Source organism: Erithacus rubecula (assembly GCF_903797595.1).
Source record: "Erithacus rubecula genome assembly, chromosome: 21".
In the NCBI taxonomy this organism is placed as follows: Eukaryota; Metazoa; Chordata; class Aves; order Passeriformes; family Muscicapidae; genus Erithacus; species Erithacus rubecula.
Genome location: NC_136673.1, coordinates 5990106 through 6016017, shown reverse-complemented (window position 1 = coordinate 6016017; position 25912 = coordinate 5990106). Strand labels below are relative to the sequence as shown.

The window sequence follows — 25912 nt, the reverse complement described above, 5'->3', positions numbered from 1 at the left end:
AGATGGCAGCTCAGGTGTGAACCAGAGGAAACCTTTTGTGGGAATCAGGGTAAATGTGTTTTCCACCATTTAGCCCATTCTGTAGCAGAGGCTGGGTAGATGCACTTCTGGACATTCTTCTTTTGCACCCTTGGAGACAGAGGGACACATCTGATGGCAGTTTTCCATGACCCACCTGTTTTGATGTGATTTTCAAGTCATCATCATCCAAATTATCACAGCATCACCTTTCAGCTGTATTGCCCAATAGTCACCTGAGCACAAAGGTCTTTCCACCTTTAAGCAATTAGCTTTCCTCCATGTGTTGGAGCAGCTAGACCAAACTCAGCCATGCCCCAGCTGTAGCACCTGTGGGTTGTGGTCTGACCTGCACGATCTCCTGGCCTCCTTGTTGGCCCCCATGGGTGGGTGAGGATGCTCTCAGGTTTGTGTGTGCTGGGGAAATGGCTTGGGAGTGGCTGGTTGGGTTGTGAGTTCTTTGTTCTCCCATTCCAACAACCTTTTTATTCCCCTCTTCCAGGGACCAGAAGGGAAACCAGGAAAACAGGGGGAAAAGGGCAAGCTTGGCCAGAAGGTAGGAGCATCTCTCTTTGATAACATCATAGCCTGTGTTCCTCCCTTTCCTTACTCATCTCTGATATTTTCCTGCAGAAGTTTTGTCCCAGACTGATGTCAGTGCCTTTGCTCTGCAGGGCAGCAAAGGCTACCAGGGGCAGCTTGGAGAGATGGGATCCCCAGGGAGGCAGGGGCCAAAGGGGAACCAAGGCCCTAAAGGATCCCGAGGTACCCTGGGACCGATGGTGAGGAGAGCTCTGCAAACCTTGGATCAACCAGAGAAACCTGACTGGCACTGGTGGGCACGGGGCTGAATGAGCAGAGAGCCCAGCACAGGCTCCAGGGCACTGAGGGGAAGTGCTGTTAGAGGGGTTTAATTTCCAAAACACCTTAACCCATGTTCTGAGCAGCACAGGAGAGTCCATGGGGCTGGTTGGGTTGGTGCCCCGTGAGCCCAGCTCACGTTGCAGCAAGGCAGTTCTTCACAACTCCCCAGATAGGCTGAAATTGCTGAAATATTGGGGATTTTTCCTCAGCTGAGTGAGTTGATAAGATATTTTTTACTAAGATCTTCCCCTTTGAGACTGCACACTCATGGCAAGAGCTGCTTCCAAGTCGAGCTGTGTTGTTATAAGGAACTCTGCCTTGGATTCCTGCCCTGTTTCTACACCCACTCTTGATCTACTTATCTAAAACACTTGGAGCAAGAAGAAATACAGCATGGGAAAGGGTTTGAGCAGGGTACTGAAGGTGAGGCTTCCAGAGAGAACAGGGGAAAGTTAATTTGCTTTAGGCACAAGAGACAAATGCAGTGGTACATAAAAGTACCTCTGGTGTATTGCAGGCTGGTTAGGAAACTTCTTGCACTCTATTTGATAGAACTTAGTGCAAAATCAGGAGTTATTTATGAACTAGGAACAGTGGTGATATTTCAGAACAGTAGCAAATGAGTGATGGAGTGATGGATCTGCTGATAGCATTTTCCTGCACTAAAAATTATGTCCTCACCATATATCCTCCCTTAATAGTCTTTGGCAAAACCTCCATGGATTATTTCACAAGGAGGCAAAGCAATATCTGAGCAACAGTCTATTGGAATGGACACATCTCTGTCTTGTGGAAAGGGCTTTATTCCATGCTAAATGGGATTATATGGAAATTTTGTGGCTGACTTTAATCTGATGATCTAAATCCCTTTGTTCACTCTGCTAAAGATGTGATTGTGGTAGGTGGAAGTCTGGTGGACTTTCTATCACACACTAATTTGGGTATGTGCAGGAGGGCAGAGGAGCACACAAGTGCAGCCATTTCTGATGGCAAAGCTGAGTGAGGTGGGGAATGTCTTGCTGCAGGCTGGCAGAGGCACAGAGTGGCCTCCTGGACCCCTCTCCATGTGTAAGAGGTTCAAGCCAAGCAAAAGCCACCAAGTTTGCAGCAGAACTGGCTCCCAGGTGGTGCCAAGCTCTGCTTTGCACAGCCCAGTGCATCCTCCTCTCGTGCTGACACCATGGGCTGCTCTCAGACCTGTCTTTGCCCCTCCAGGGAGCTCCAGGAAGGATGGGTGCTCAAGGGGACCCAGGCCTAAAAGGTTACCAGGTAAGGGTTTTATTTTCATCTCCCAGCTTTTATCTGTTCTTAAAATTGCGACTCCAGGATGCAAATTGTTCTTAAACCGTGATTTATTTCTGATCCTGAGTTTAGTTCTTTGTCAAGTCCATTTGCACCACCTGCAGTTGGTTTATCTCTGCCCATGTCCCTCCAAAGCTGGCATGTTTGTGATTCTGGCAGGGAACCAGGCAGGACTTTGTCCCACAGCCCTTTCCTGGCTCCTCACGTGCTGTCTGCTCTCCACAGGGACATGCAGGACCACCAGGGCCAATGGGACCACCAGGGCCAAAGGGGGAAAAGGTGAGTTCAGGTCTTTGGCCATCCCATGTCCCCTTGAATGGACAGCTGTCCCACTGCTGTAATTCCCATGCATCTGCACTCTCCTCACCCTGTGGCAAAAGTGCCTGCTTGACCTCACAGCTCTTACATAACCCCAAAGCCACAGCCCTGCATCTCCAGGCAGTGCCAGGACACTCATGCCATCAGCACATCCCTCCAGACACCACCAGAGGCTGGGCCAGCCAGCACCAGCCCTGAGGATGTGGTTTTCCTGCATCCACAAAAATTCAGCTCAATCCCCAAACCAAAAGGAACCAGATTTGTAGCTTTCTGTGATCAGGTTAGAATAATTCCCTGCACAAAGTTGATCTTCAGCTGCTGGTGTTTCTCCTGTGCATGGCCCTTGCTCCCTCTTCCTGGTGCCCTGCCTCAGAGCCCTCTTTCCACCGTGGCTTTTCCCTGGTGCCTTCCCCTTTTGCTGAGTCAGCAGAGCCATAACCAGTTCAGGCTGGAGCAGTGACTCACCCTTTAATGGTTTCCTGTCGGCTCCTCTTGGCATTCCCAGAGCTGATGGTGTCCTTCCTCAGCCTGCTCCCTCCCTCCTGGTGTCTCTGTGCAAAAGGCTCTGGGACAGCTCACTGTGACCTCCCAGCACTAAAAGGGACTGTCTAACAGGGGGGAGCAGCTTCCTGCAATGGACAGATAGTGGCAGGACAAGGGGGGATGCTTTAAAACAAAAGTGTAAAGATTTTGGGTAGATGTCAGGAAGTTCTCTGCTCAGGGGGTGATAAAGCACTGGCACAGGTCTGGGCTGCCCCATCCCTGGAAGTGTCCAAGGCCAGGTTGGACAGGGCTTGGAGCAACCTGCTCTGATGGAAGGTGTCCCTGCCCATGGCAAGGAGTGGAACAAGATGAGTTTTAAAGTCCCCTCTAACCCAAACCATTCTGTGATTCTCTCAAAGTATGGGAAGGGAAGGTGATGGGGACTAATCAGTTGTGAGGTGCCCATGAAAAACAGAGATGCATGAACTCTTCCTGCTCATTTTCTACTCCCCATCACCATCAGCTTTGCCTCTGCACACAGGTAGGAGGGCAGCTGTAGTGCAGACAGGAGCTTCATCCCTTATAAAATGAGTTTACAAGCCTTGCCCTTGCTGGGGCTTTAAATGGATCCCTTCAGCTCAGGCTCCTGGTGTCAGGATACCCTGTCCACACCATGCTCTGCCTGGAGATTCCCTGTGCACACAGGGATCACTGGGCAGGTCAAGATGTTGTGCTCCACTAAGACATTCACTCACCTCAGAAATTTTGCTTTGTGGGTGAACAATGGTCATTGTGCTTTTTCTCTCATGTCCTGCTGCTGAAACACATCCATGGAGGAACAGCTGCTGATGTTCCTGCTGCTCCCTATCTCCATTGCTGCCTTGCTGAACTTCCTGGCAAGAGTTAGACAAGCACAACCAGCCCAAGATGATGTGAGAGCTCATGACCAGACACATTGTCAGCTCAGAACCTGCCCCAGAGGCTTCTTACAATTCCACTGTTGAATCTTGAGAATCCTGGCAGGAAGATGTGGGTCATGACTAGCAAAAGCTAGGTCAGCCATTGACCCTGCAGCCATTGAGATGTGCAGATGTGTGTGTCTATTGCTTAAATAGCTGTAGTTTTATTTGAAAACATTTAAAGTTGCCATCTTGAAAGCTCTCATAATTTCAGTAGCAAATTATCTCCAAATTATTCATCTGAAGAGCTCAGTGGAGCATTTTGCCCTTTATCAACAAAATGTTGCTCTGCAAAAGGACACTAGAAGAGCACTCCCTGAGTGGATCTGGTGTCAAAAGAGCACAGCAGTGTTCTGATAAATGAATTCTGCATGCAAGTATCCAAGCTGAGGCCTGATGGAGCCACCAAAGAGTCCAATGCACCCTGCTAAGAGCAGTCAGCTCAGCTAATGGCAGCTGGATCTCCTCCCTCATGTTCTGCTGTGGGGCTGCTGACACCTTGCTGGGGAGCAGGAGGAGGAGATGCTGAACCATGAGAGCACAAAATCATGTACTGAGCCCCCAGCACCACTTCCTGCAGCATCCAGGTGCTCCACAGAATCCTGCATCTAAGTTTTGCTACCCACCCTCCTTCATCTCCTAAGAGCTGCCTGGATCCCAGCCTGAAGAGAGACAGATTCCTTCCCTCCAGACATCTGTAACCTCTCACAGGCGTGTGAACACAAAAAATGGGAGCCTGAAAGTGAGAAATGGAGAGAAAATGGAAATGGGACCGTGAGAGCTCTGTGAGGTTTAAGTAATGTGGTAAGTGGAGCTGTGCTGAAGAAGGAGGATTTAATGGTGGGGAAGGTCTTCCCTTTTCAGAGAAGAAAGCAGTTTGGTGAGAGGCACTGCAGTGGAATCCTGCTGCCTTGTGCCATCCCAGCCACATTTCATACATTTGCAGCTCCTCAAAGAGGCCTTGCTCCGAGCAGACGCCTGCTCTTGGCAGCTGCTTAAAGCAGTCCAGATGGGATCCTTTTAAAAATTACAAACTGGTGTATCTCACTTTGGGACAGGAGCCAACAACAACAAGCCTTCCCTTCTTCTCCATGCATTTTCCATTTGTATCCTAACATGTTTACTTTGCTGCCCTTTACTCTAACTTTTTTCACTGCAACTTTTTGAAGAATTAGCACAGACCTTTCATCTCTCTCTGAGCAGCTGAGGCACCAGGAAGCTCTGGAGGAGCTCAGTTTCACAGTCCTAGAGCTGACCAGGCTGCAGGATTTTGTCAGGCAGAGAACAAGGTATGGATTAGCCTCAAGGGGAAACAAAGCCACAATGGGGAGAAAGTCTGTGGGTCTTGATGCTCTTCAAGGGTCCCCAGAATTACAAGCATTCTCTGAGTTCATCACACTCAGCCCCCAAATGGCAAAGGTGTGCACATCCTGCTGAGGAAGAAGCAATCAGTGCCAAGACTTCTGCATAGTAACAGACACACTGGGATGAGTTTTTTCTTTTTCCCTCTGGGAGTTGAGAAATGGTGGCTTTGTTTCCCTTCTAGTCAACATTCTTTAGATAGTGGCTAGAAAGCAAACCAGTTGCCAGGTATTTTGTGCTGGCTTCCAGCAGCAAGTTCAGTAGCCTGGAAAGGTTGGCAGAGAGAGGGTTTGCTTCCCCTCCTCTCTCCTCTGCTGCCCAAATTTCTCTCAGAGGCAGGCAGGCTCACCAAGAAATCTCCCAAGTGTCCTTACTATCAGCAGCTGCAACTCCAACAGGAGAAAAGCCCAGAGAGAACATCAAAGAGAATTGTAAATACACCAGAAAGGGCTGGTGCAACCACTGAGAATGACACAAAGCCTGTGAAAAACTTGGCTCTGCAATCTTTGGAGATTTGGATGTTCTTGGAGCACCCAAGCACCTCCAGTACAGCAGCTCCAGTGTGCCAGAACCCCTCAAACTGCATCAAAGGAGCTCTGAGACATCATCCTAAGGAGCAGAATGGCAGAGACTGCTATGGAGTAGTGAAAAACAGGAGGAGCTGGGATGCAGCATCCTTCCATGGAGAGCAGACACACAGCATCTCTGAGCTCAACTCCAGAGAAAACAGGACAGTGTGACCCTGAGTGACTTGCACAACAGAATTTAAAAGGACAGTGTCTCTGTTAAGTCTTAAGGGATCTCTCTGGGGATGTTTTGGAGAGACCTCAGTCGTAAATACACCAGGGGATGCTATCCATCAGCTGAGCCATGAGCTCTGAGCTCCCAGCAAGGAGAGGGGTGGGCAAGGGGCTGTCTCACCTGGCTGAAGGCAAAACAAGCCCACAGTGGTGGCACACAAGCAAGGAGCCCATGCAGACCACCCCTGCTCCCATGACAGCCCAGACAGGGCTCCACAAGGGAGGGGAAATGCTTGATTAAAGAGTTTGGTTGAACTGTCAGCAATAAAATTCAGAGGCAGAGAGCTATTTCCCATATTGTGGTAATTACATCCTGCTTGCTTAGTTTCAGGAATTGTTGAAAATAACCCTTTGCACCTGGTTACTTAAGGAGGAGAGTTAGACCAGGCAAAAACAACCACCAGAAATCAGGAAACCAATGTGAAGAGTCAGTGAAACAAACAACCAAAAAAAAATTGTTTAGTCTTGCTCTGGGTGAAGAGGAAATAAATTCAACAGAGGCTTTGACTTCACATGATGTGGAAGAACTGGGTTAGGTCTGTGCAGAAGCATCTGCTCTAAAATCTGCTGTTTATATTAATAATAACATTTTATTCACAGGGACAACAAGGTGATGATGGGAAGGTAGAAGGCCCACAGGGACCACCTGGAGACAGAGTAAGATATTAAATCCCTTCTCTAATTAATCCTGGAGCGATTTTTGTGGGTGAATTAATTGCTGCCTTACTTGTAGAACATGCACAAGCCATGGAGATATTGCAGATGAAAGCTTGTTTCCATCCACCTCTCTGTTGTGCTCTTGCAGGGCCCTGTTGGTGACAGAGGTGACAGAGGGGAGCCTGGAGACACTGGTTATCCTGTGAGTCTTATTCCAAATGCATGATTCAAAAATGTTTGCCTTGGGGAAATGCTGCCAGTCACATCAGCAAACAGAATTGCCCAGCAGTCCCAGTTCATAACCTGCTGCTGTCCCTGGCCAGCTGCTGCACAGGACTGTGATTCAGACAAGGAGCAATTCCACTGCCTTTACCTAAAGCAGTAAAATCATTGCTGAAGGCAAAAAATCAGCACCTCACCCTGCCCTGCACCTGCCTGAGTGAGGCTGAAAGAATGAGCAGGACCATTTGAGCACAGGTCTGTGTGATTATCAAGGAGACATCCTAGACAAGGTGTGTGTGCAAGAGTCCATGTCAATGCTGGACCAATTGCAAGACTGATGTGCCCGTGGCTGTAGATTCTTCCCTGGGAAGATCTGTGAACTTTAGGATTTGGAGACTTCCAAAATCTTTGCAAGATTTCAAAAGCAAAGCCAGGGCTATGAACTGTCCTGCTGTGCTCCTTATACCCTCTTTACAGGACATTTTCAGCTGATTGGGGCTGAGCTCCAAAGGCTCCATGAATTAAGTGTTACCTCCATCCAAAAGCACCTGGTCAGAGTGAGCCATTGCAGTCATTTACAGAAGATTTTGAATTCATCACAGTAGCACTGCTGCTGCCTTGTTTTCTAGGACAGATGTCTCCAACTACTCACTTCCATTAGTGCTGTGTGTATTTTGGGATGCATTAGAACACCTTCTTTGCAGCTTAGCTGGTGATGAGCAGCTCCTCTCTCCAAAGCATACCCACAGGAGCACAGGCACTACCCACAGCTCCACCATCTCTATCTGCAGAATGCAGACACGTGTATCTTCTTCTGCCCCTTAAATCACATTACATTCATTTTTCTTTCTCATTGCCACAAAAGAACAAAGACACGTTCCCTCTCTGTTTTTTATTTAAGGGGCAGGAAGGGCTTGATGGAGAAAGAGGAAAACCTGGGCAGCAAGGCTTACCGGTAAGAGATGCTGCTTTGTTTAAGGTACCAGTGCCCCAGGCATGGGAGGAGCAGGCAGGTGGGAAGGGCTGCAGTAGGAGTGTGTGGTGACCTGTGAAATGTGGGCATTTCCATCAGCCAGGCCTATGGAATGGGCATCTTGAGCCACATTTGAGACTAATAAATGGGTGACAAAGCAGGGAGCACTCCCAGTGCCTGCTCCCAAACCATCCTTTCTGAATGGCCCATGAGGGACTGGAAATCTTAGGAGATGGGAGGTGGGAGATGACAGTGACACTGGAAGGGTCTGCTTGGAAATTATCCATTTGATGTGCTGCTGGCCCAGTTTCAGGTGAGACCATATTATTCTACTTGCAACTTGTTTCCTCTCAAACTAGTGAAAGACTTTGTGAAAGGTTAAATTAAATCCAAACTCAAGGGAAGGACTTTTTATTCCCTTGTTATATACAGTAGCATCTGATCTTTATATGTGACTACTGCAATGTGCAGCAACACATTAAATGTAGTTCGTATTGGGAAATAAAGTTGAATCAATTCCCACTCTTTATAAGGATTCTAGGAAGAACAACAGATTCTCTTTTGGGATTAAAATGGTAGTGCTCTGTTATATGGCTCAGAAATGAGCAGAGCTGCTGCATTCCCCATGTAGTTTATTTGGGGGTTGGTAGCCCCTCAGATGATTCAGATGGAAGCAGGAACTTTGGATTGTCATGGCTCAAAAACAAGCTGGAAAAGGAGAACTCTGCAGGGAGTCCTTCCTTAGCATTTATTTTATGTTGGTCCAGAAATTGCCACTGACATAAACACAGACCAAAAAAACCCAACCTGGGTTGGAGAAAAGTATGAGATGGGTGTGATGGGGAAGAGAGCAGCAAGAGAGCAGTGAAATGTGAAACACCCTCTCTGCTTTACTCCACAGGTAGTGTCCTAACACTGAGCCCCAGGTGAAGCCAAGGCAAGGGCTGCAGTGTGCAAAAGGGTGTGAACTGCTCCTTCCTGCCCACTCCAGCACTGCTCCCCAGGCAGATCTGAATCTGGTGAATGATTTCCACAAATACAGGCACCACCCAAGTGAGGGGCAGAGTTGCTTCTCCAATGGACACCCTGTTAAATGCTCTCTGGAGACAGCTCCTTGCTCCTTTTTCCCCAGGGGCCTCTCTGAGTTCAGGCATTTTCCCTGAATTGTTTCCATACAGTCAGCATTACTAGGGCACAAAAAACGCTGTTCTTTGTACTTCATGCAAGATACTGCCAGAAGAGAATTTTAAGCAGATTTTTCTTGTTTATGTTTTGTAGGGGGATCCTGGATCACCAGGCAAGCCAGGAGCAAAGGGATCCAAAGGTGATGTGGTAGGTTTCAGCAGGGTGGATTTGCAGTTCCCAAATTTAAAGAAAAATCTCTAATTAAGAGGACTCTCCTGGTTTTGCCCAGCATGTGGGATTTTTACCTATGATCCATGCCTTGAAAGGCTGTGGAGATCCTTGTGGCAGGGCTGTAAACATGTGGGTGTCCAAGCCCAGTGGTCTGTTGGCTTTGTGGAGCTGGAGAAGATCAAGACAGCCCCAGCTCCAGCACGGTGGGTAACTCTTGGGCAGGTTTTTAGTCCCTGCTGTGGTTGTGTCTGTCCCATGCCCTGTTTGTGCTGTCTCCAGCCAGAGCTGGCTCATCCATCCCCAAGGAGAGCTGAGCCAGGCAAGTCTCTCCCTTTCTATTGAACCAGAAACTTTTCTGGCATGAAACCTTCTGGGTTTGGAGTCCATTGATCCATGGAGTTGTTTCTTGGAACAATCCCTCTAACTTCTTGTCCTTATTGAGCAAGAAGACCCAGCACACATGGCTCCTTCAGGGTTCACTTCACACCTACTCCTACCTCCACATCTGGCTGTAAGGACAGCTTGCTAATTTTTCTCACAGACCAGGGACTTTATTTGCTAAAACATAAGTATGTGACCTCAATACTCAGCAAATTCCTGTTCTCTCTTGGCAGATGTCAGGGTTTTTAATCTGACCCTGCTGGGGGTAATGCCAGAAGAAAGTTTTAGGTATTCTTGGCAAGAAGAGTACAAGGTGATAAGATAAATTAATTCTGCCCATTGATGGACAATCTGGAACTGCCTTTGGGTCTAATGAATAGCAGGAGAAGCACCCCCAGGAATATTTCTGTTATGTACCTGGCCAGCCTGGTCCTCTGCAGATGGAGAAACAATGCATAGAAAATGAGCTCTTCAATGTAAAAGTGCTTTAGTACATGACCTCACTAAGAGAGCCCTAGTGAAGGTGATGAGGCTGATTTTCCATTCATTCTGTACAAATTAATCCTTTTTACAGCTAATAAACCTCAGGAGTATTTCTCTTCTGCCTTTATTCACAAAGCAGCATTGCAAGTTTCAGACAGAAGACACCCTTTTTAATTTCCATTAGCTTTCCAAAACAAAGTTACCTCTCAGAGAGAAGCCCCCCCTGAACACCCCCAGAGGACTTGCTGGGTCCTGGCTTTGCTGTCAATGAACTGATGGAGAACTCAAGTTTTTAGCATCTTGTTCTAATGTTTGCCAGTGTACCAAGTCCTCCCTCGAGTTCATCCTGCATTATTTGTCCTCATCTGCTCTGTATTAGGAAAAATGCAGGTCCTTGCCTTCTAGCTATTCATTCCTGCCCTAGAACTCTCAAGACATAAGAAGAATCACTTGTAATAAAACCAAATAGCAGTTCACTCCCCAGCACTGGAGCAACTGACTTTATAAATCTCCCTTTTATAAAACTCTTTCCAATCGTTATCCAAAAGCACACCCTGAAGTCACAGTCCCAAGCAGAGCTGTGCTAGAACTGCTGCAATTTTAGATGTTTTTCTATTTTTTTACTTGCAGGGTCAAAAAGGAAAGCAAGGAGCACAGGGCAGTGCAGGGAGCAGAGGCACACCGGTAGGTGAAAATTCAGCTTTCTGCCCCAGGAAATGCTGTCTGGGAGCTCCTTCTGTAATACCTTTGTGATTTTAGGGCATCCTTGGGCTGCCAGGTCCTCGAGGAGTGGTGGGAAGGCAGGGTCAAGAGGGTGCCCCTGGAGTGGATGGAGTGCCTGGCAAGGACGGCGTGCCTGGGATGCTGGTAAGCTTCAGCTGCAGCCTTGTGGAAAAACAACATTGGAGCTGGGAAACTGAAAGGTAGCACAGGACAAACTATGTGATCCAGCTATGGATATTCCAGTTTACATGTACCCAGAGTGGGTATTCTCCACATATCACTTGCACATAGAGGCAGCAGCTGCCTGTGCATGACCTGTAAATAAATGGGGTTTGTAGCCTGACATGCACAGAACTCTGTCCACATCTGCAAACCACTCCTGCAAACCTATCCCCTCTTGCTGAGGGCAGAATCCCACCACTGCCCTGTCCCCCTGTGCATAAGGGGAAAGGGTTTTGTTTCATAACCTCCTGTGTGTTTCTTTTCCAGGGGGAGCAGGGTGATGATGGGGAGGAAGGTGTGACAGGGATGTCAGGCAAGAGAGGGAATCCCGGCGTGCCAGGACTCCCAGGGGCCCAGGGACCACCAGGATTCAAGGTGAGTTTCTGACTCCCTGAGGTGCTGCTGTGAGTGAGCCAGTCTGTGAGGCTGATGCCTCTGAGCTTGAACTCTCCAAGATCTCTAATACAGTCTCAGTTCCTGCTGCCATCTTTCACTTAGCTAGAGGCTCTGCAGATCTTTCTTCTCATCCACCTCCTCATCCCTCCATCCATTTTCCTCATGTACACAGCAGCTGAATGTCTCAGAGACCTTTCCTCCTTTACCAGAGGAGCTCAGGAGCCTGCTCACATGCACACCTGAGGAACCTGGCTAGAAAAAACAAGGATAAGTTACAGAGGAGCTGCTACAGCCCACCTGTAGGATGTCCAGAATGGACAACTTCATGGGAAATTCAGGTGTTCCAGCTGCTCTGCAAGATCTGAGCTGCTGAAGGGAAATTTGTGCTGCTTGGTTTTTAGCATGTTTACTGGGTTACAACGACTGGAGCCAGTGTGGGCTTGGACATCACCCTGGGTGGAAGCAGGGACAAGCTGCTTTTGTGACCTTGGGGTTTCTTCCTGGTCCTTGCCCTGATCCAGGCTCACCACAGGATCTAAACTGGACCCACAGCAATTCAGCCATTTGTAGGAAGACTTTGTAAATAGGAAGACTCCAGCTGGGTTTGGAGAGGCTCTGGGATCTGATTTAAATTAGGGCTCCGTAGCACATCGCCCTTGATCTGTCACTTGCTGCCCTCCAGCTGCCTTGGCCAGTACAACAGGAGGTGGCTGACACTGTCCTTGTCACACACTCACACCCTGCCTCCAGGGCAATTTGTTGCCCCTTTTCTGGCCGTTCCACCACCCTAGGCTCTCCCTGCCTTTGCTCCTCTCCCCAGCCTGCCCCAGACTGAGTAGCTGGAGCTTGTGCTGCTCCTGGGGCTTGGCAAGGGGAAGGGGGGAGCAAGGTGTGGTGCTGGGGGGCTGGAGGTCCTCTCTGGATTGAAGCTCTAGAGTTAACACAGGGGGAAATGTTGGCTTTGCAGCCTCTGGATTGAAGTCCTGCTCTTGGCATGCCTTCAGCATTCTCCATGAATTAATCATCAATTGCCAGCCTGCTGAGGGAAAGAGATTGTGGGAAGCTGCAGAGCAGGATGAAGAATGTAGGAAGTGCAAAGAGAAGACATTTGACTCCCTTTCTCTCCCTGCCCCATGCAGGTGGGACAGCTCTGCTGAGGCTCCTGCCCTGTGGGCAGCCCAGGGGGGCACAGCCATGCCCACCTGGGCCTCACCCTGCACAACCTGGGCATCCCCTGATGGAGCCACATTATCCCCACCAGCCATCTTCTCCAGCCTCCCATCTATGGCTATTTCAGCTGAGTGCTGTTATATTTAGCTCCTGTCCTTTGGAATTACGTGTTTTCTGTTATTTTTAGGGTGAAAGAGGATTGCCTGGCCAGAGTGGCCAAACAGGGAGGCGAGGATCAGCGGGAGGAACAGGCAGCCCAGGGAGCCCTGGAGAGCCAGGAGCCAAAGGACAGCCGGTGAGTGGGGAGGGGGCTGGTCAGAGCTGAGCCCAGCCCCTCCTGCAGGACAGAGTGTGATCCACAGCAGGGGCATCCTGGGGGGGTTACAGGGGGGCGCACACCCAGTTTGAGATGATTCTGGGAGAGAGATTAGGATTGAGGTGTAACAAGGCACAGAATGAACCCAAACCACCTCAACTAAAATACACTGGCTATTCTATATAATTGGCTATTTTATATAAAACCTGGTGCTAACAGTCTTCAAGCTGAAAGGTAATAACCAACACCACCATATATCATTTTGTCATTGATCATAGATCAATCTCACAGGTTATTTTGTCTCTGTGACACAAGTGACTCATTCCTTTGCCCCATACTGTCACTGCTGCAGGACTAGTGACTGTGTCCCTTTGGCTGAGATGACTCCATGATATTTAAACCCTTCTGATTTCCCATGTGCTTTTGGCTGAAATTCCTCTAGAAAGAAGGTTTGGTTGAATATTTTAATGCAGGAAAGACCTTAGTCCCCTGTTAGTTGCAATTCTCCTTTCCAGGACCCAGAAACAGACAGTTAAATCAATTTGTATCCTTGGAAAGTTTCTTACACTCCACCAAGTCCAACCAAGCCCTTCCTTGCCAAGCAGTTTCTCACTGTCATGGCCTTTTCCAAGGGAAAGCTTCCTAACAGTGAGGCTGATGCTGGATAATGCAATAAAGGGGGTGGAAGCTCCATCACTTGGGCCATTCACAGCTGAGTGAACAAGCCATTGTAACACACCCAAAAAGCACAGTCAGAATGGGTGAGACAGTCCTGCCAAAAGGCTGAACAAGCCTTATCTGTCTCTGATGTTCAGAGGAATCATCTAGTGAAGGTTTCTGACCCCTTTTTTTTTAAAATGTTGAATCATCTTGAATTTTGACATCTGAGAAGCCCAAAAATACCAAAGGATGACCATCTGAAACATGGTGAAAGGAGGATATTTACTTAAGGACATGCTACCCGGGGTGGGTTTTTTATTCTCAGAGTACATGCTATGTGCTGATTCAAGCTTGATGGTTTTTCAACTATTTTATTATTATTTTTCTTACAAAACTGAGGAAAAATCCCTGCAGAGTTGAATAGGAAAAGAATTAGGGGATATGCATGGTTTTCCTGGGCTTGAGTGGGAGGTTATATTGTAGGAACATGCACTTTTTTAACAGCTTGAATGAGCACAGTTTAAAATTACAGTTTGAATTAGTAGGTCAGTCCAGTTTTATTAGAAATAAAAGATGAGCTTGTTTTAAAGAACCTTGAGGCTGTTACTTTGCAGCATGAAATTCCAAGATCAATCTCAGAGCAGATGCTGGGCCAAGCCAGAGAAGCATCTGCTGGGAACAGTGCAGTTTGGGGGCAGAAAGGTGGCATTGGTGACATCAGATTTGTGTAGGATGATCAATGGATGATGTTTGTGTAGTAAAATCTCCAGTTTTTTTTCATTCTCCCATCTCACCAGTCCTGCTTAGATTGAGGGATACTCACAGATTTCTCTTTCTCTGGAGCTGCTGAGCTCTTGGTGCATGTCTGAGTGACATCTGCAGCCACCAGTGTGAATTCACTGTGTCCTTTGTCCTGTGTTTGTCTTGGCTGTCACGTGCAGGGGGATTTCGGCGAGGCAGGATTTCCAGGCATTGCAGGACTGTTTGGGCCAAAGGTGAGAGGCTGCTGGGACCAGCTGGGTTTTTGGTCTCACTTTACTGGAAACAGGTAATGCCACACTTGTTGCATTGCTAGCAGCTCTGCAGAGACTATGGAAATTGAATTTTGATCCCAGCTTTCTTTAGTTTATGAATCTTCATTTGTTAAATGAATGCGTGCTTACACGTGCTCTGTTGGAGGAAAAGGGCTGTCCTAGAGATTCTGTGGTTGTTTTCCCCCTTTCTGACATTTGTATTTCCAGTATCAACCATCAGCCTGCACCTGACACACTGATGTGCATCCCTAACACTGAAGAGCCTTGACTTGAAATTCAAACTCATTTTATCAGCATGTAATTTCCCTGGTGAATAGGAAATTGTTTATTTGCTGTCAAAAGTAAAAGCCTGGCAAAACAGGAGTGGGAAATGAATTTACAACAAATTGAATCTGCCCAGTCCCACAGATAAGAGGCAGCATCTCTGTCCTTAAAGCAGAGCTCTAAGAAGGACATAAACACAGGGTTTGGTTATTTAGTGAACCTCACATCTGATTTTTCCTCCCAGGGCCCCCCAGGAGACCTTGGGTTCAAGGGCATTCAGGGACCCCGTGGGCCACCAGGTCTCATGGTGAGTAATTTTGCAGTTTGTGGGTTTAGGAGGATTTTCTTCCTCCTCCCTTGTTTCTGTGAGGAGCACAGTGCCCAAGGCCATGGCACCTCTGAGCCCCACATCTGCACAGGGCTTGGAGACAGCCAGGCTGCACAGAGCCTCAGGCTGCACTGGAATCCTGCTATTCATGGAATTTCTGAGGGTTGACAAGGCTCATGACAGCCACACTGTCAAAGTCTCTTTGGACTTGCAGTTTGAAACATTTTTTTATTCCAATTATAGCAAACACCACCACCAAAAAAAGCTGAAAAGCAGCAAAGTTTCAGTGTCTTCACTGAGTCTGCCCTAGTGAAAATGACTGTCAGGTCCCACCTGGTGGTTCACACGTCTTTTCTTTTTCAGGGAAAAGAAGGAATAATTGGTCCACTTGGCATTCAGGGTCCCACAGGAAGCCCTGTAAGTATCCACACTTCTTTCCTGCCTGTAATTTTTAGAAGGGTTTAAGTGTGGTAGATCCAAGATGTCTGAGGCCAGCACAAGTAACCCCCAAATCCTTCTGTAATCAGGAAAACAAAATGGGTTTTAATATCAGCAGCTTTAGAAAAGTGCAGGCTTAGTCTCTGGCTGCATAGACAGTTGGTGGGAGATTATTAGCTGAGAAGTCAGGAACAGCAATATGTAAGTGCAAGGTTTTCAATAGACTGGAAGACAAGGATGTTATTGCAGATTTTGAAAGCCAGATTTTCCAAAGAACTTGGCCTAGGGGTGGAAACACATTTAAATAATTTTTTTCTAATGTGATAAACTGGGAAGCACTTGGTTTTGGGAAGTGTTGAAAATCCCTGCCTGCCCTAAAATGCCAAAGGCCCTGAACCCAGATAAAAGATCAGATCAATGCTTTATGAAAACACAAGCATGGCATCACTCAGAGCTTGGTCCAGAGGCTGCTACTGGCAGAGATAAAAACCAGTGAGATGAACTCAGACATTGCCAAAACAGCCAGTAATGGCTTTTTTCTGCTTTGGGATGGGGAGGCCAATATGCCAGCCTGAGCTGGTGAGTTGGGATGCTCTTGAGTCCTTGCAAGGAGCTTCTGGGGGCAGCAGCCAGCAGGGCAGCTTGTGAATGGTCAGTGACAGCAGTGACAGCAGTGACAGCAGTGACAGCAGTGACAGCCACCTCCTGTGCTTTGCAGGGGCCCAAGGGAGACAAAGGCAGCCGTGGGGAGATGGTAAGTGCTGCTCCTACCCCTGAGTGCTGCTCCCACCCCATGTACCCCTGAGAGGGGCAGATCCCTGACTCAAGAGTCACTCTGGGCTCTGCTGTGACCACAGGGTGCCTCAGGCAAGACACTGATCACAGATGTGGACACACATCCACACCACTCTGCTGGTGCAATTCCCATTTCCTTAACCCAGCAATGGTGTCCACAGCTGTGGTGTCAGCACCCAGCCTGGCACAGGCACCTTGGGAACAGCACATGGGTGTACAGGGAGACTCTTTGGGTCAGTAATGAGCATTATCTGACAGCTTCTATGCTTTTTTTTTCCCCCCTGCAGGGTCTTCAAGGTCCAAGGGTAAGTATCTGGCATCCCTTTTTCTGACTGGTATCCTGTATTTAAATCAATCTTTTAGCAAGTGGGTGCAGGGTGGGTAATTTTACACATGGAATTTGATGAGAGCTGGGGACATGGCATTAGTGACAGCTGAGCAGCTGAAAGGGCTGGGAAAAAAGGATGCAGCAGGAATAGACCAGGTGTAGACAGATGTACCCAGAGCAGGGACAAAATGGGGCCACCCCCTTTTTAGAAAGTCTTTTGAAAGTTTTGAGGGACAGGCTGCTATGAAAAATCCAGCTGGAAACAGATTCCTGTTGGTAAAACCCATGAGAAATGGAAATAAAAACTGGAGATATTTCACTAACTGATGCCACTCTGTCTTTAGGGTCCTCCAGGCCCACGAGGACACCCTGGCCCTCCGGTATGTATCTGTGGGAAGAGTTCCTGACTGAAACAGGCTGAAATCATTGCCATGACACCCTCCAGAGGGACTGTTCCTCACTGGAAATTATGGCTTAGCCCCATTCCTCACATGCAAAACCATCTGTGTGAATAGACCAGTGTTTGTTGTGCTTTAGTCCAAACCATCCCCAAGAGTTTCATAGAGAAAGCATTGTTGCCTCTCTCACTGCTCTGCTCCAAGGGAACAGGGATTTCAAAAATCCATGGCTGAATATCTGTGCAGCAGTGACTGACCAGCTCTCTGCCTAATGCCCTTTTTTTCCTCTCATTTCCAGGGACCCCCAGGAGTTCCAGTCTCATTTGTAAGTTGCCATTCTCTGTTTGTTAATGATGACAACACGTCCTGCTGCACTTGAAGACACTCAGGCCCAGCTCTGTTAGCAGAGACTGCAGCCTTAGATTGAGAAGTGTTTTCTTGCATTAGGGCATGTTCAACTTCTAACAATCTCAGTTTCCATCTTTTTCCCACCACACCAGCAGCAAGATGGCTTTGGGGCACCTTTCCAGACCCTGATTGACTCCAACAGCGCGCTCAAGAGAGAGGTACGAGGGAATTTCTGAACTCCCTGGCCTTTGCTTGAGCTGGAGACTGGGACTGGTCTCATCAGTGCTTTCTGTGTGCAGAAAGTTTATACAAAGCCCTGATTTGTCACTCATCCAGTGGAATATCTGGAATTGATGCAGGCAAAGGTCCAGATAAAGGATTTAGTTCTGTTGTGTCACTGAGCTGTGAAGCTTCAGACCTCCTGACTTTGCCAGCATTTCACCAATGTCTGTTTGGGACAGCACAAGGCCTGTGGCTCAGTGCCCCTAAGCCAGCACAGCCTGTCTTTGACCACTGATTTTTTTTCTCAAAATGATGCAGGAACCCTTGTGATTACAGCACCCAGTGCCCCCAAGGCACCCCTGACTTGCCTTCCTTTCTCCCCAGGGTTACCAACATCCAGACCTTCTCATGCTGGACCATGGAGGGGAGATCTTCAAGACTCTACACTACCTCAGCAACCTCATTCAGAGCATCAAAAGACCCCTGGGAACCAAGGAGAACCCTGCACGCATCTGCCGGGACCTGATGAACTGTGAACAGAAGATGAGCGACGGTAGGGAGCCCCGAATGAGCCAAGGCTGCACCTCCACAGGGCCCCTTCCCTGGGACCAGCCAGAGAAACCAAAACTCTCCTTTTGCCATCCACAGAAAAGGTCAAGTGTCCTTGTAATGTCCAAATCCTGTTTCCTCAGGTACCTACTGGATTGACCCAAACCTTGGCTGTTCCTCCGACACCATCCAGGTCATCTGTAACTTCACCAACGGTGGCCAGACCTGTCTCAGCCCTGTCACTGTCTCCAAGGTAGGCACAGCTCAGCCCAGAGAGAGCAGCATTTCCCACACTGCTATTGCCAAATATTTACACAGCCTGTTGTCCCAGGACAGGGGACAGTGGCCACAAGGACACAACACACAGGCTGGGCAGCATTAACACAGAGAACTGCTCTCAGGAGTTAAAAAATACACCTGAGGCTGTTATTGGTTCTTGTCAAGACAAAGTCATGTGTTCCAGTGATGTTGAATGAACCCATAGCCTTAACATGACCAGTAATTTCACAAACATGCTGCTCCCAAATCCTTTATTGACTTAACTTATGTTTGGGTCACTCTCACATTTTGTTTTCCGCCACCTGGAGAAGTGAGATCACTTAAATACACAAGTTTCCAGTGAAGTTATTGCTATGGGCTTTTTGTAGAGGAAGTACCTGTACTAAAAATACAAACAGCAATATCTGGGCTTGTTTGCAGATGAAATGGAACCTGCTTTGCAAGTTGTGTTGAGTTTGAAGTTTACATTATCTTCTTCCTATGTAAGGACCTTCCAACTTGTTCTGCAAAACAAAGGACCTGCTGTGTCCCCATGAAAATATTCCAGGGTGCATGGGCATGGCCTGTGGCCCCCATGCCCATATTCCCATCAGCTCCAGCTCTGGACAGGGGTGCAGAATGAAGCAGAGACAGGGACCCCCCTTTGCAATCCCACCTTGCACTCACCCTGCTCCCCTCAGCCCCAATGACCCCTGTGTCACCTTGCAGCTGGATTTTGACATCGGGAGAGTCCAGCTGAACTTCCTGCGCCTGCTGAGCTCAGAGGTGGTGCAGCACATCACCATCCACTGCCTGAACACCTCCGTGTGGAGGGAGGGCTCCTCAGAGCTGCCCTCCGAGCACGCCGTGCGCTTCAGGGCCTGGAACGGGCAGGTGTTTGAGGCCAGGGGGCAGCTCAGGCCAGAGGTGGCAGCTGATGATTGCAAGGTATGTTGCTGTGGAAGAGGGAAGAGTAAGTGGAGAGCCCCACTCTGGTGTTCAAGTAACACCTATGCTGCTCATCCTACATCAGCTTTACCAGTTCTCCACTGATTTTTTCAGTCCAGGGTGATATAACAGCTCCTGTGAAGCAGACAGCCTTCTGATAGAAACAGAAAGCAAAAGATGAAATTCTGAACTTGTCTTGGAAAGTGTGGATGGTTCAGACACCCCTTCAGGGCCCCCTTAGAACTTTCTCCCCTAAGATAAGAAATCTTTCCTTAGGATGACTCATGCTAGAGAAATGTTCACCCCCTGTAAACCCCCGTGTTATCTTTTAGGGGTTTTATTGGTCTTTATCTCTTCTAGGTAATTGATCCATTCTTTCCCTAAAACCTTAAAGTAATTGGATAGCTCTCAACTTATAACTGTATTGGTAACTTTTCTATCCACCTCAACCCTATAAAACCCCTTTGATATTCTGTGTATTTGGATTTGCTGTTGGACCCCTTTGTAGAAATAGTCACCTATGGAATCTTTGTGCAGCATTCCCAGATCCCTTCCTCACTGGCTGAGAGAGAGCTGCAAACAGAATGAAATCACAAAGAGCTGATGTCCTGAGCCCAGGCCTTGCTTGCACTTCAGCACTCTGTAGCTGATTTCTGCCTTGAAGCAGCAGGAGTTCTGTTCTATTCAGAGCATTTATCCAGGCTGGCTGTGGCAGCCTGGGGCTGAACCCCAGCCCTGGCAGCTCCAGGAAAGCACAGTTAAATGACAGAAGGGGAATGGCACCCCATGTCTGGTGCCACATAGGCAGGACACAGGGCTGCATTCAGGCTCACAGCATTAGCATTTTGTCCTGGGGGCACCACTCAGCCCCAGTTTCCACCAGCCTGATGCAGGGTTCCCCAAAATGCTCTCTAAACCCACCCCAGCCCTGCTCAGCCCAAGGGACAGTCCCCTGTCTCCCAGAGGGGTTTGCAGCTCGTGGAAGACATTCCTCTCCAGCAGGATGGAGCCCTGGCTCACCAGCTTTCTCTCCCCAACAGATCAAGGACGGGCACTGGCGCCGGACGCTGTTTTCCTTTCGCACGCAGGACCCGCAGCAGCTGCCCATTGTCAGCATCCAGAACCTGCCCCCAGCCCAGCCAGGACAGCACTATCACCTCGAGGTCGGCCCTGTCTGCTTCCTCTGAACCCAGCTGTGACCCGGGCTCTGAGGCTCCAGCCCCACAGCCTGGCCTGGCAGGGGCTCTGCCCTCTCTGCAGCAAGGACAGCTGTGCTGCAGCTTTTGGGTCAGCTCCTGCTCCAGCCTTCGGCTCCAGGAACCCAGGATCTACTGAACTCAGCTGGAAGGAGGAAGAGCCAAGCAGGCATCAGTGAGGACCTGAGCAGTGAGAAGGGATCAGGGGACTGGATGTTGTGGTTCCACACACCAAGCTTTTTCCATGACCAAAGAAAACATTGAGAGAAACCTCAAGTGACTTGCAGCGTGTGGGTTTTTTTTTGTTCTTTCCCCCCCTGCCCCCCCCCATCCACCCATTTTTGTCTGGTTCCTGAGTTACCAAATGTTCTTTCCATTGAAAAAAAATAATTAAAAAAATAGAGCTTCCCTCTCAGAGCTTGTCACCTTCTGGACAGCCACGTGCTGCATCAGGTCTCCCAGGCGGAGCTGCAAGTTGAATCTGGCTGCTCTGTGTACAGGAAGCATTTTGATGTGCAATATTAGAAGAAACAAAATATATATATTATATTATTTAAAGCAAAAAGAAAAAGGAAAAAAAAAAAAAGAAAAAAAAACCAAGTTCCTCCTTCCATGAGTTTAATCAACACTCCCTCTCAACGTGTGGTGTTGGAGTAGGGGAGCAAAGGAGGGGGAATAATGGAAAGAGGAGAGGGGAAGAGATTGGTGCTAAAATAGAGAGAGGGAATGGGCTCATCTGATTTGTTTCTACCTCTCACTGTGAAATCTCTGGTGCTCTTAAAAAAGTGTGTTATTTTATATATATGACTTTATTTAAGGTTGTGAAGGTGCTACGATGTCTTGCCACAGACCCAAAAAAAAAAAAAAAAAAAAAGCCCCATAGAATCATCTCTCTGGGAAGAGAGGAGATTATGTTCTACAGTTAAATCAGAAAAACCTTCAAAAGCCACCTTCAGAGGGATCCTTCAGTGGCCATGGGTGTCAATAACACAACTCACACCACAGCCAGCATCCCTTACAGGATAATTAATTTACAAGCAAATTTGCTTTTTTTTGTTTTATCGTTCATCAGCACTTCACTGCTTTGGGAAGGGAGTGAGGGACACAGCTCATCTGGAAGTGTTGAGCCTCAGAGAGCTTCTTTGGAGTTGGTTGAGTTGGGCTGCACTGAGTTGCCCACACGACTCCCTGGACTAAGCTTAAGTTTAAACCCAGCTCTGCAACTCTTCCCTCGGCCCCTCTGTCAAGACTGACATGATGGTACCTTGTTTCAGAACCCAGCCGAGCTTGGAGGGGTTTTGTTTTGTTAAGTTTTGTAGAAATTTAGTCTCTATATGTAAATTTGGAGGATTTTTTTTTTAAAGAGGATAATTATGGTAATCTTTAATTCTATATAAGGAATAATATTGATGTAATCAGAGCTGTACTGTATCAGAAACTCTTCAGTGCCTGTTTGGAGTTTTCATGTCTCATATGGACTATGGATTTTATTTTTTTGAGGGAAAAAAAAATTATCTGTGAGTCTCTCTTTGTGTATTTTTTTTTTTTTTTTTGTCACTACTGCCTGCTGGTTGGTTCCCAACCACCTTCAGAAAGGTTAACAGGATCTGTCCCTGATACCTCGCCCTCCACACAGCCCCTGCCAGAAATACCTCATCCCAAAATCACCACCAGCCATCACTCACTGCCTCCCTGCACACTCCCATACTCCAGATCTCTCCATTTCTCATCCCATGCCATTGGTTTTGTGTCTTCTCAAGGCTGCAGTTATCATTTGTTCTCCTTAAAGCTTTTTTTCCTTTTCTTTTTCCTTTTTTTTTTTTTTTTTAACTTTAAATAAATATTTAAAACTGAGGCAATGGAACAGGACTGGAATGGTTGTTTTTTTTTGTTTGTTCTTCATAAGAAACTAGGTGGGAAAGAGGTGCAGAAATACCACATTTCCCAAGGGGTCCCCCCCAAATAACCTGAGGAGCCAAACCTTCCTATGATGCCAAATGCACAAGATTGGGATCCCCTTGCTGTGCTTCATCCCTGTCCCCATCCTGCCACAGTGCTGGGAGCAAGAGGGGAAAATATATAGAAGAAAGAAAAGAAAGAAAAACATAGGAGGAAAATGGGGTGGGGGAAAAGGAGAAGGGGAAAACTAAGGGAGAGAAAAAGGGAAAGATGAGTGAAACAGCCTCCAAGGGGAGGGAGAAAAAGAGGGCAGTGAAGGGAAAGAAAGGAGCAAGGGGAAAAGAATCTTGTTTTTCTGGGACAAAAGCACAGGAGCTGCCCTGGCCAGTGCTGGTTGTGGCAGGGGCTGAGCTGTGCTTGCCCAGCCCTGCTGGTTGTCCCTGCCCTGAGCCACAGGTCCTGGAGCTGCTGCTGAGGGCAGGTGAAGGCAAACACCTTTCATTAATTAACCACCACACTTAATTACTATGCCAGCATTAGAGGAGCTGTACAGTGCTGTTAAATAGAGAGATGCTGCATTTAAAGAAGTTGCAATTTCTAGTTTTTAAAAAGGCTGAGCCCACTGAACTGATGGGTTCCTTACCCCATGGAATCTGCCCTGCAGGAGCACACCTGACCCCCTGTGCAAGCCCCATGTCCCAAAGGGAAACCAGGCAAGTGTGGCCCAAAGCTCCCAGAGCTGCCAACCAGCCATGCCCATGAGGGTTTCTCTGCCCTGTCCCACTGCCCTGAGTGTCCCCAAGGTCTCCAAACACTTTGCCAGGCACCCACAAAATTAACTGCAGCTTCTGAGAACAAAAGCCTGCATTGGGGAAGCATTAGGCTGGGGGGGATGGGAGGTGTGCCTCCTTTTAAGCTGAAGAAATCCAAGATTTGGCAAGTTGAATTTCCTGCACCAGCTATTGCTTCATGCCTGAGCAAACAGCCCAGGAACAGGCACGTTGGTGCTGGGGATGTCCAGCCTTGCTGCCAGCCCTATATAAGGGACAGAGCTGAGCAACAGGAGCAGGAGCATCCTCCTGTAAATCCAGGAGATGTTGGCCACCCTCACCCTGTTTCTGGGTCTGCCCCTAGCCCTGGGCACCGAGCCCCAGAGCTGCTCCCAGCTCATCCCAGTCACCTTTGACAGCAGCACCATCCCCCAGGTAAGCCCTGCCCTCACCCTCTGCCTTCCCATCAGCATCCCTGGCCCTCCTGGACACAGGAGGAGCACTGGCAGCTCAGGGTTTATCCCACTGCCTGTCCATGCTTGTTTTCCTTAAAACAATCCAGATTGCTGCACAGCATCACAGGGAAGGGGGGAAGCCTCACAGCTCTGCACCCATAATCTCATGAGCAGGCACTTTTGGGGGTTCCTGCTTCCATCTCCCTGCAAACCAGGCTGGGCAGCACCATCCCAATGCCTCACCACTCTTTTCAGTCCTTCTAGTGGTGGTGGCCCAGGTCAAGAGTCTCCATGCACAAACCCTTCACTGCATAAACAGTGTTTAGTCCCTTGGGAGGAAAGCAAGGAGAGCCTGGGAGAGAGCAGGAGAAATAGCACTGCAGAAAGAGCTGGCCATCCTGGGAGCTGGAGCAGTGCCTTAACAGAAAGGGGACAAAACCCTGAGCCCCTCATCCTGCCCAGGGCTGTGGGACAGCCCCTCCAACCCTCCCCCTCTGCTCCCCTCTGCAGCTCCTGGGACAGTGGTTCTACATTGCTGGAGCCTCCAGGTACCCCCCTCACCTGGCAGAGATGAGAGCAGTGACCTTTGAGGCTTTTTCCTTCTCTCCTGGCAGCCGTGAGGACGAGCTCAACGTCACTGAAATCATAAGAATGTAAGGACAGGGATTCATGCCCTGATCTGGCTCTCCTATCCCCAGGGGCATTTCTACCCTCTGGTGTCACCCTCTGGGCTGAGACACCCCATAAATTTGTGGCTATGCCACATTTATTTAAGTTCTGCAGTCCTGCTCATGTTCCAAATCCCTCAGAGGTCTGGCTGGGGCAAGCTTAGGGGTATTTGCTCCCTCTGACCTCTCTGCCCCACAGGAATGAGACATGTGTGGTGAGGAACTCCAGCAAGGTCCAGGTTTTTCATCAGAACTCCACCCTGGTGCATGGTAAAGCTCCACTATGGGATGGGGGTGATGGGAATGGGATGACTCAGCCACCCCTTGAACCCTCCTGCTTCTGCTCCCCAATTCCTGGTACCCTGAGCCTTTTACACCTAAAATCATGCCTGGAGGTGGGGGGAAACAATTTCTTCCACCACATCTATGGCAGGACTGTGGGATCAGAGCAGTCCCCATTGGGGTGAGCCTCAGCATGGGGTGGATTCTCAGCACTGGGGAAATCTCACTCTCTCCACACCTTCCAGTTGATAATAATGACGTGACTTCCATGGCCAGACTGATCCAAAGTGACAAAGACCTGCTGATCCTGAACCACATCAACATTGACTTCCCAAGTCTGAGTCTGTCAGGTGAGCAGATGCTTCCCCAGGGACAAATCCAGGGGCATGGACACCTCCAGTCCTCACAAGCAGGCAAAAAGCCCCTTTTCCCCAGTACAGAGAGGGGAAAGATGGGGACAGGCAGTCCCCATCTGCACTGTGGGATCACCCAGGAGCAAAGCAACCCTAACACTGCACTTCTCCTTTCTCCATTTCTCTGACAGCACGGACACCCAACGTGAGCAAGGAGCACATGGAGGAGTTCAAAGCTCAGCTGCAGTGCCTGGGCTTCACAGAGGAGGAAGTGTTCTACACTTCCAGAGAGGTACAAATCCCTCTCTGGGGAGGATGAGCCCCAGGCCAGGCTCTGTTTCCAATTGGGATGGGGTCTGGGGGGATGCAAGTTTAGTCCCCCAGTCCCCCCCTGCTGTGCATCCCCACTCCTCCTGGAGCATCCTAGCCCAGCCATTGCTGGTGGTTCTGGGGTGAGGGAGCTCCAAGAGCTGATCTCCTCTCTCCACAGCATGCCTGTCCCCTGCCCAGGGGTGAACAAAATGCAGATCCACAGCTGGAGTAACCCCATGGACTGGGTCAGCTGCTCCATCCTCATCCTCCTCCAGCCCCAGCCACGCTCAGCACAGCCTCAGAACCTCTTATCCTATCCATGTTTTGGGTTTTCCTCCTGGATTAAACACCCAGATTCACTGTTCTCAACTGGGCCCAAAATAAACTTCTGAGTTTCAGCCA

General features: G+C 48.6%; 2 protein-coding genes across 2 annotated transcripts in view; both read left to right on the top strand.

Annotated features, from left to right (window-relative positions):
* The window catches only part of COL27A1 (collagen type XXVII alpha 1 chain), a 138721-nt gene extending 116101 nt beyond the window's left edge, over positions 1–22620 (top strand). Inside the window, exons 38-61 of the mRNA XM_079324324.1 lie at positions 521–574; positions 693–800; positions 2098–2151; positions 2410–2463; positions 6707–6763; positions 6912–6965; positions 7887–7940; positions 9237–9290; positions 10809–10862; positions 10938–11045; positions 11391–11498; positions 12877–12984; positions 14607–14660; positions 15208–15270; positions 15655–15708; positions 16448–16483; positions 16812–16829; positions 17197–17232; positions 17549–17575; positions 17751–17816; positions 18205–18373; positions 18513–18622; positions 19357–19575; positions 20616–22620. Of these exons, the coding sequence (XP_079180450.1) occupies positions 521–574; positions 693–800; positions 2098–2151; positions 2410–2463; positions 6707–6763; positions 6912–6965; positions 7887–7940; positions 9237–9290; positions 10809–10862; positions 10938–11045; positions 11391–11498; positions 12877–12984; positions 14607–14660; positions 15208–15270; positions 15655–15708; positions 16448–16483; positions 16812–16829; positions 17197–17232; positions 17549–17575; positions 17751–17816; positions 18205–18373; positions 18513–18622; positions 19357–19575; positions 20616–20762 (1866 nt within the window). The 3' untranslated portion in view covers positions 20763–22620. The remainder of the gene's footprint in view (positions 1–520; positions 575–692; positions 801–2097; positions 2152–2409; positions 2464–6706; positions 6764–6911; positions 6966–7886; positions 7941–9236; positions 9291–10808; positions 10863–10937; positions 11046–11390; positions 11499–12876; positions 12985–14606; positions 14661–15207; positions 15271–15654; positions 15709–16447; positions 16484–16811; positions 16830–17196; positions 17233–17548; positions 17576–17750; positions 17817–18204; positions 18374–18512; positions 18623–19356; positions 19576–20615) is intronic.
* Positions 22621–23716: 1096 nt separating this feature from the next.
* On the top strand, positions 23717–25912 carry LOC306811068 (alpha-1-acid glycoprotein 1-like). Its single transcript, XM_079324348.1, has 6 exons — positions 23717–23875; positions 24406–24548; positions 24763–24833; positions 25091–25195; positions 25390–25490; positions 25689–25912. Exons 1-6 carry the CDS (start codon positions 23765–23767, stop codon positions 25740–25742), a joined length of 585 nt encoding a protein of 194 aa, XP_079180474.1. The 5' UTR covers positions 23717–23764; the 3' UTR covers positions 25743–25912.

What these genes read in the sequence shown, in the direction of transcription:
- LOC306811068 (XM_079324348.1), top strand. Translation starts at nt 23,765, where the DNA reads ATGTTGGCCACCCTCACCCTGTTTCTGGGTCTGCCCCTAGCCCTGGGC. An exon ending in ACAGCAGCACCATCCCCCAG is followed by an intron (nt 23,876 to 24,405) that starts GTAAGCCCTGCC and finishes TCCCCTCTGCAG; the next exon opens with CTCCTGGGACAGTGGTTCTA. An exon ending in TGTTCTACACTTCCAGAGAG is followed by an intron (nt 25,491 to 25,688) that starts GTACAAATCCCT and finishes CTCTCTCCACAG; the next exon opens with CATGCCTGTCCCCTGCCCAG.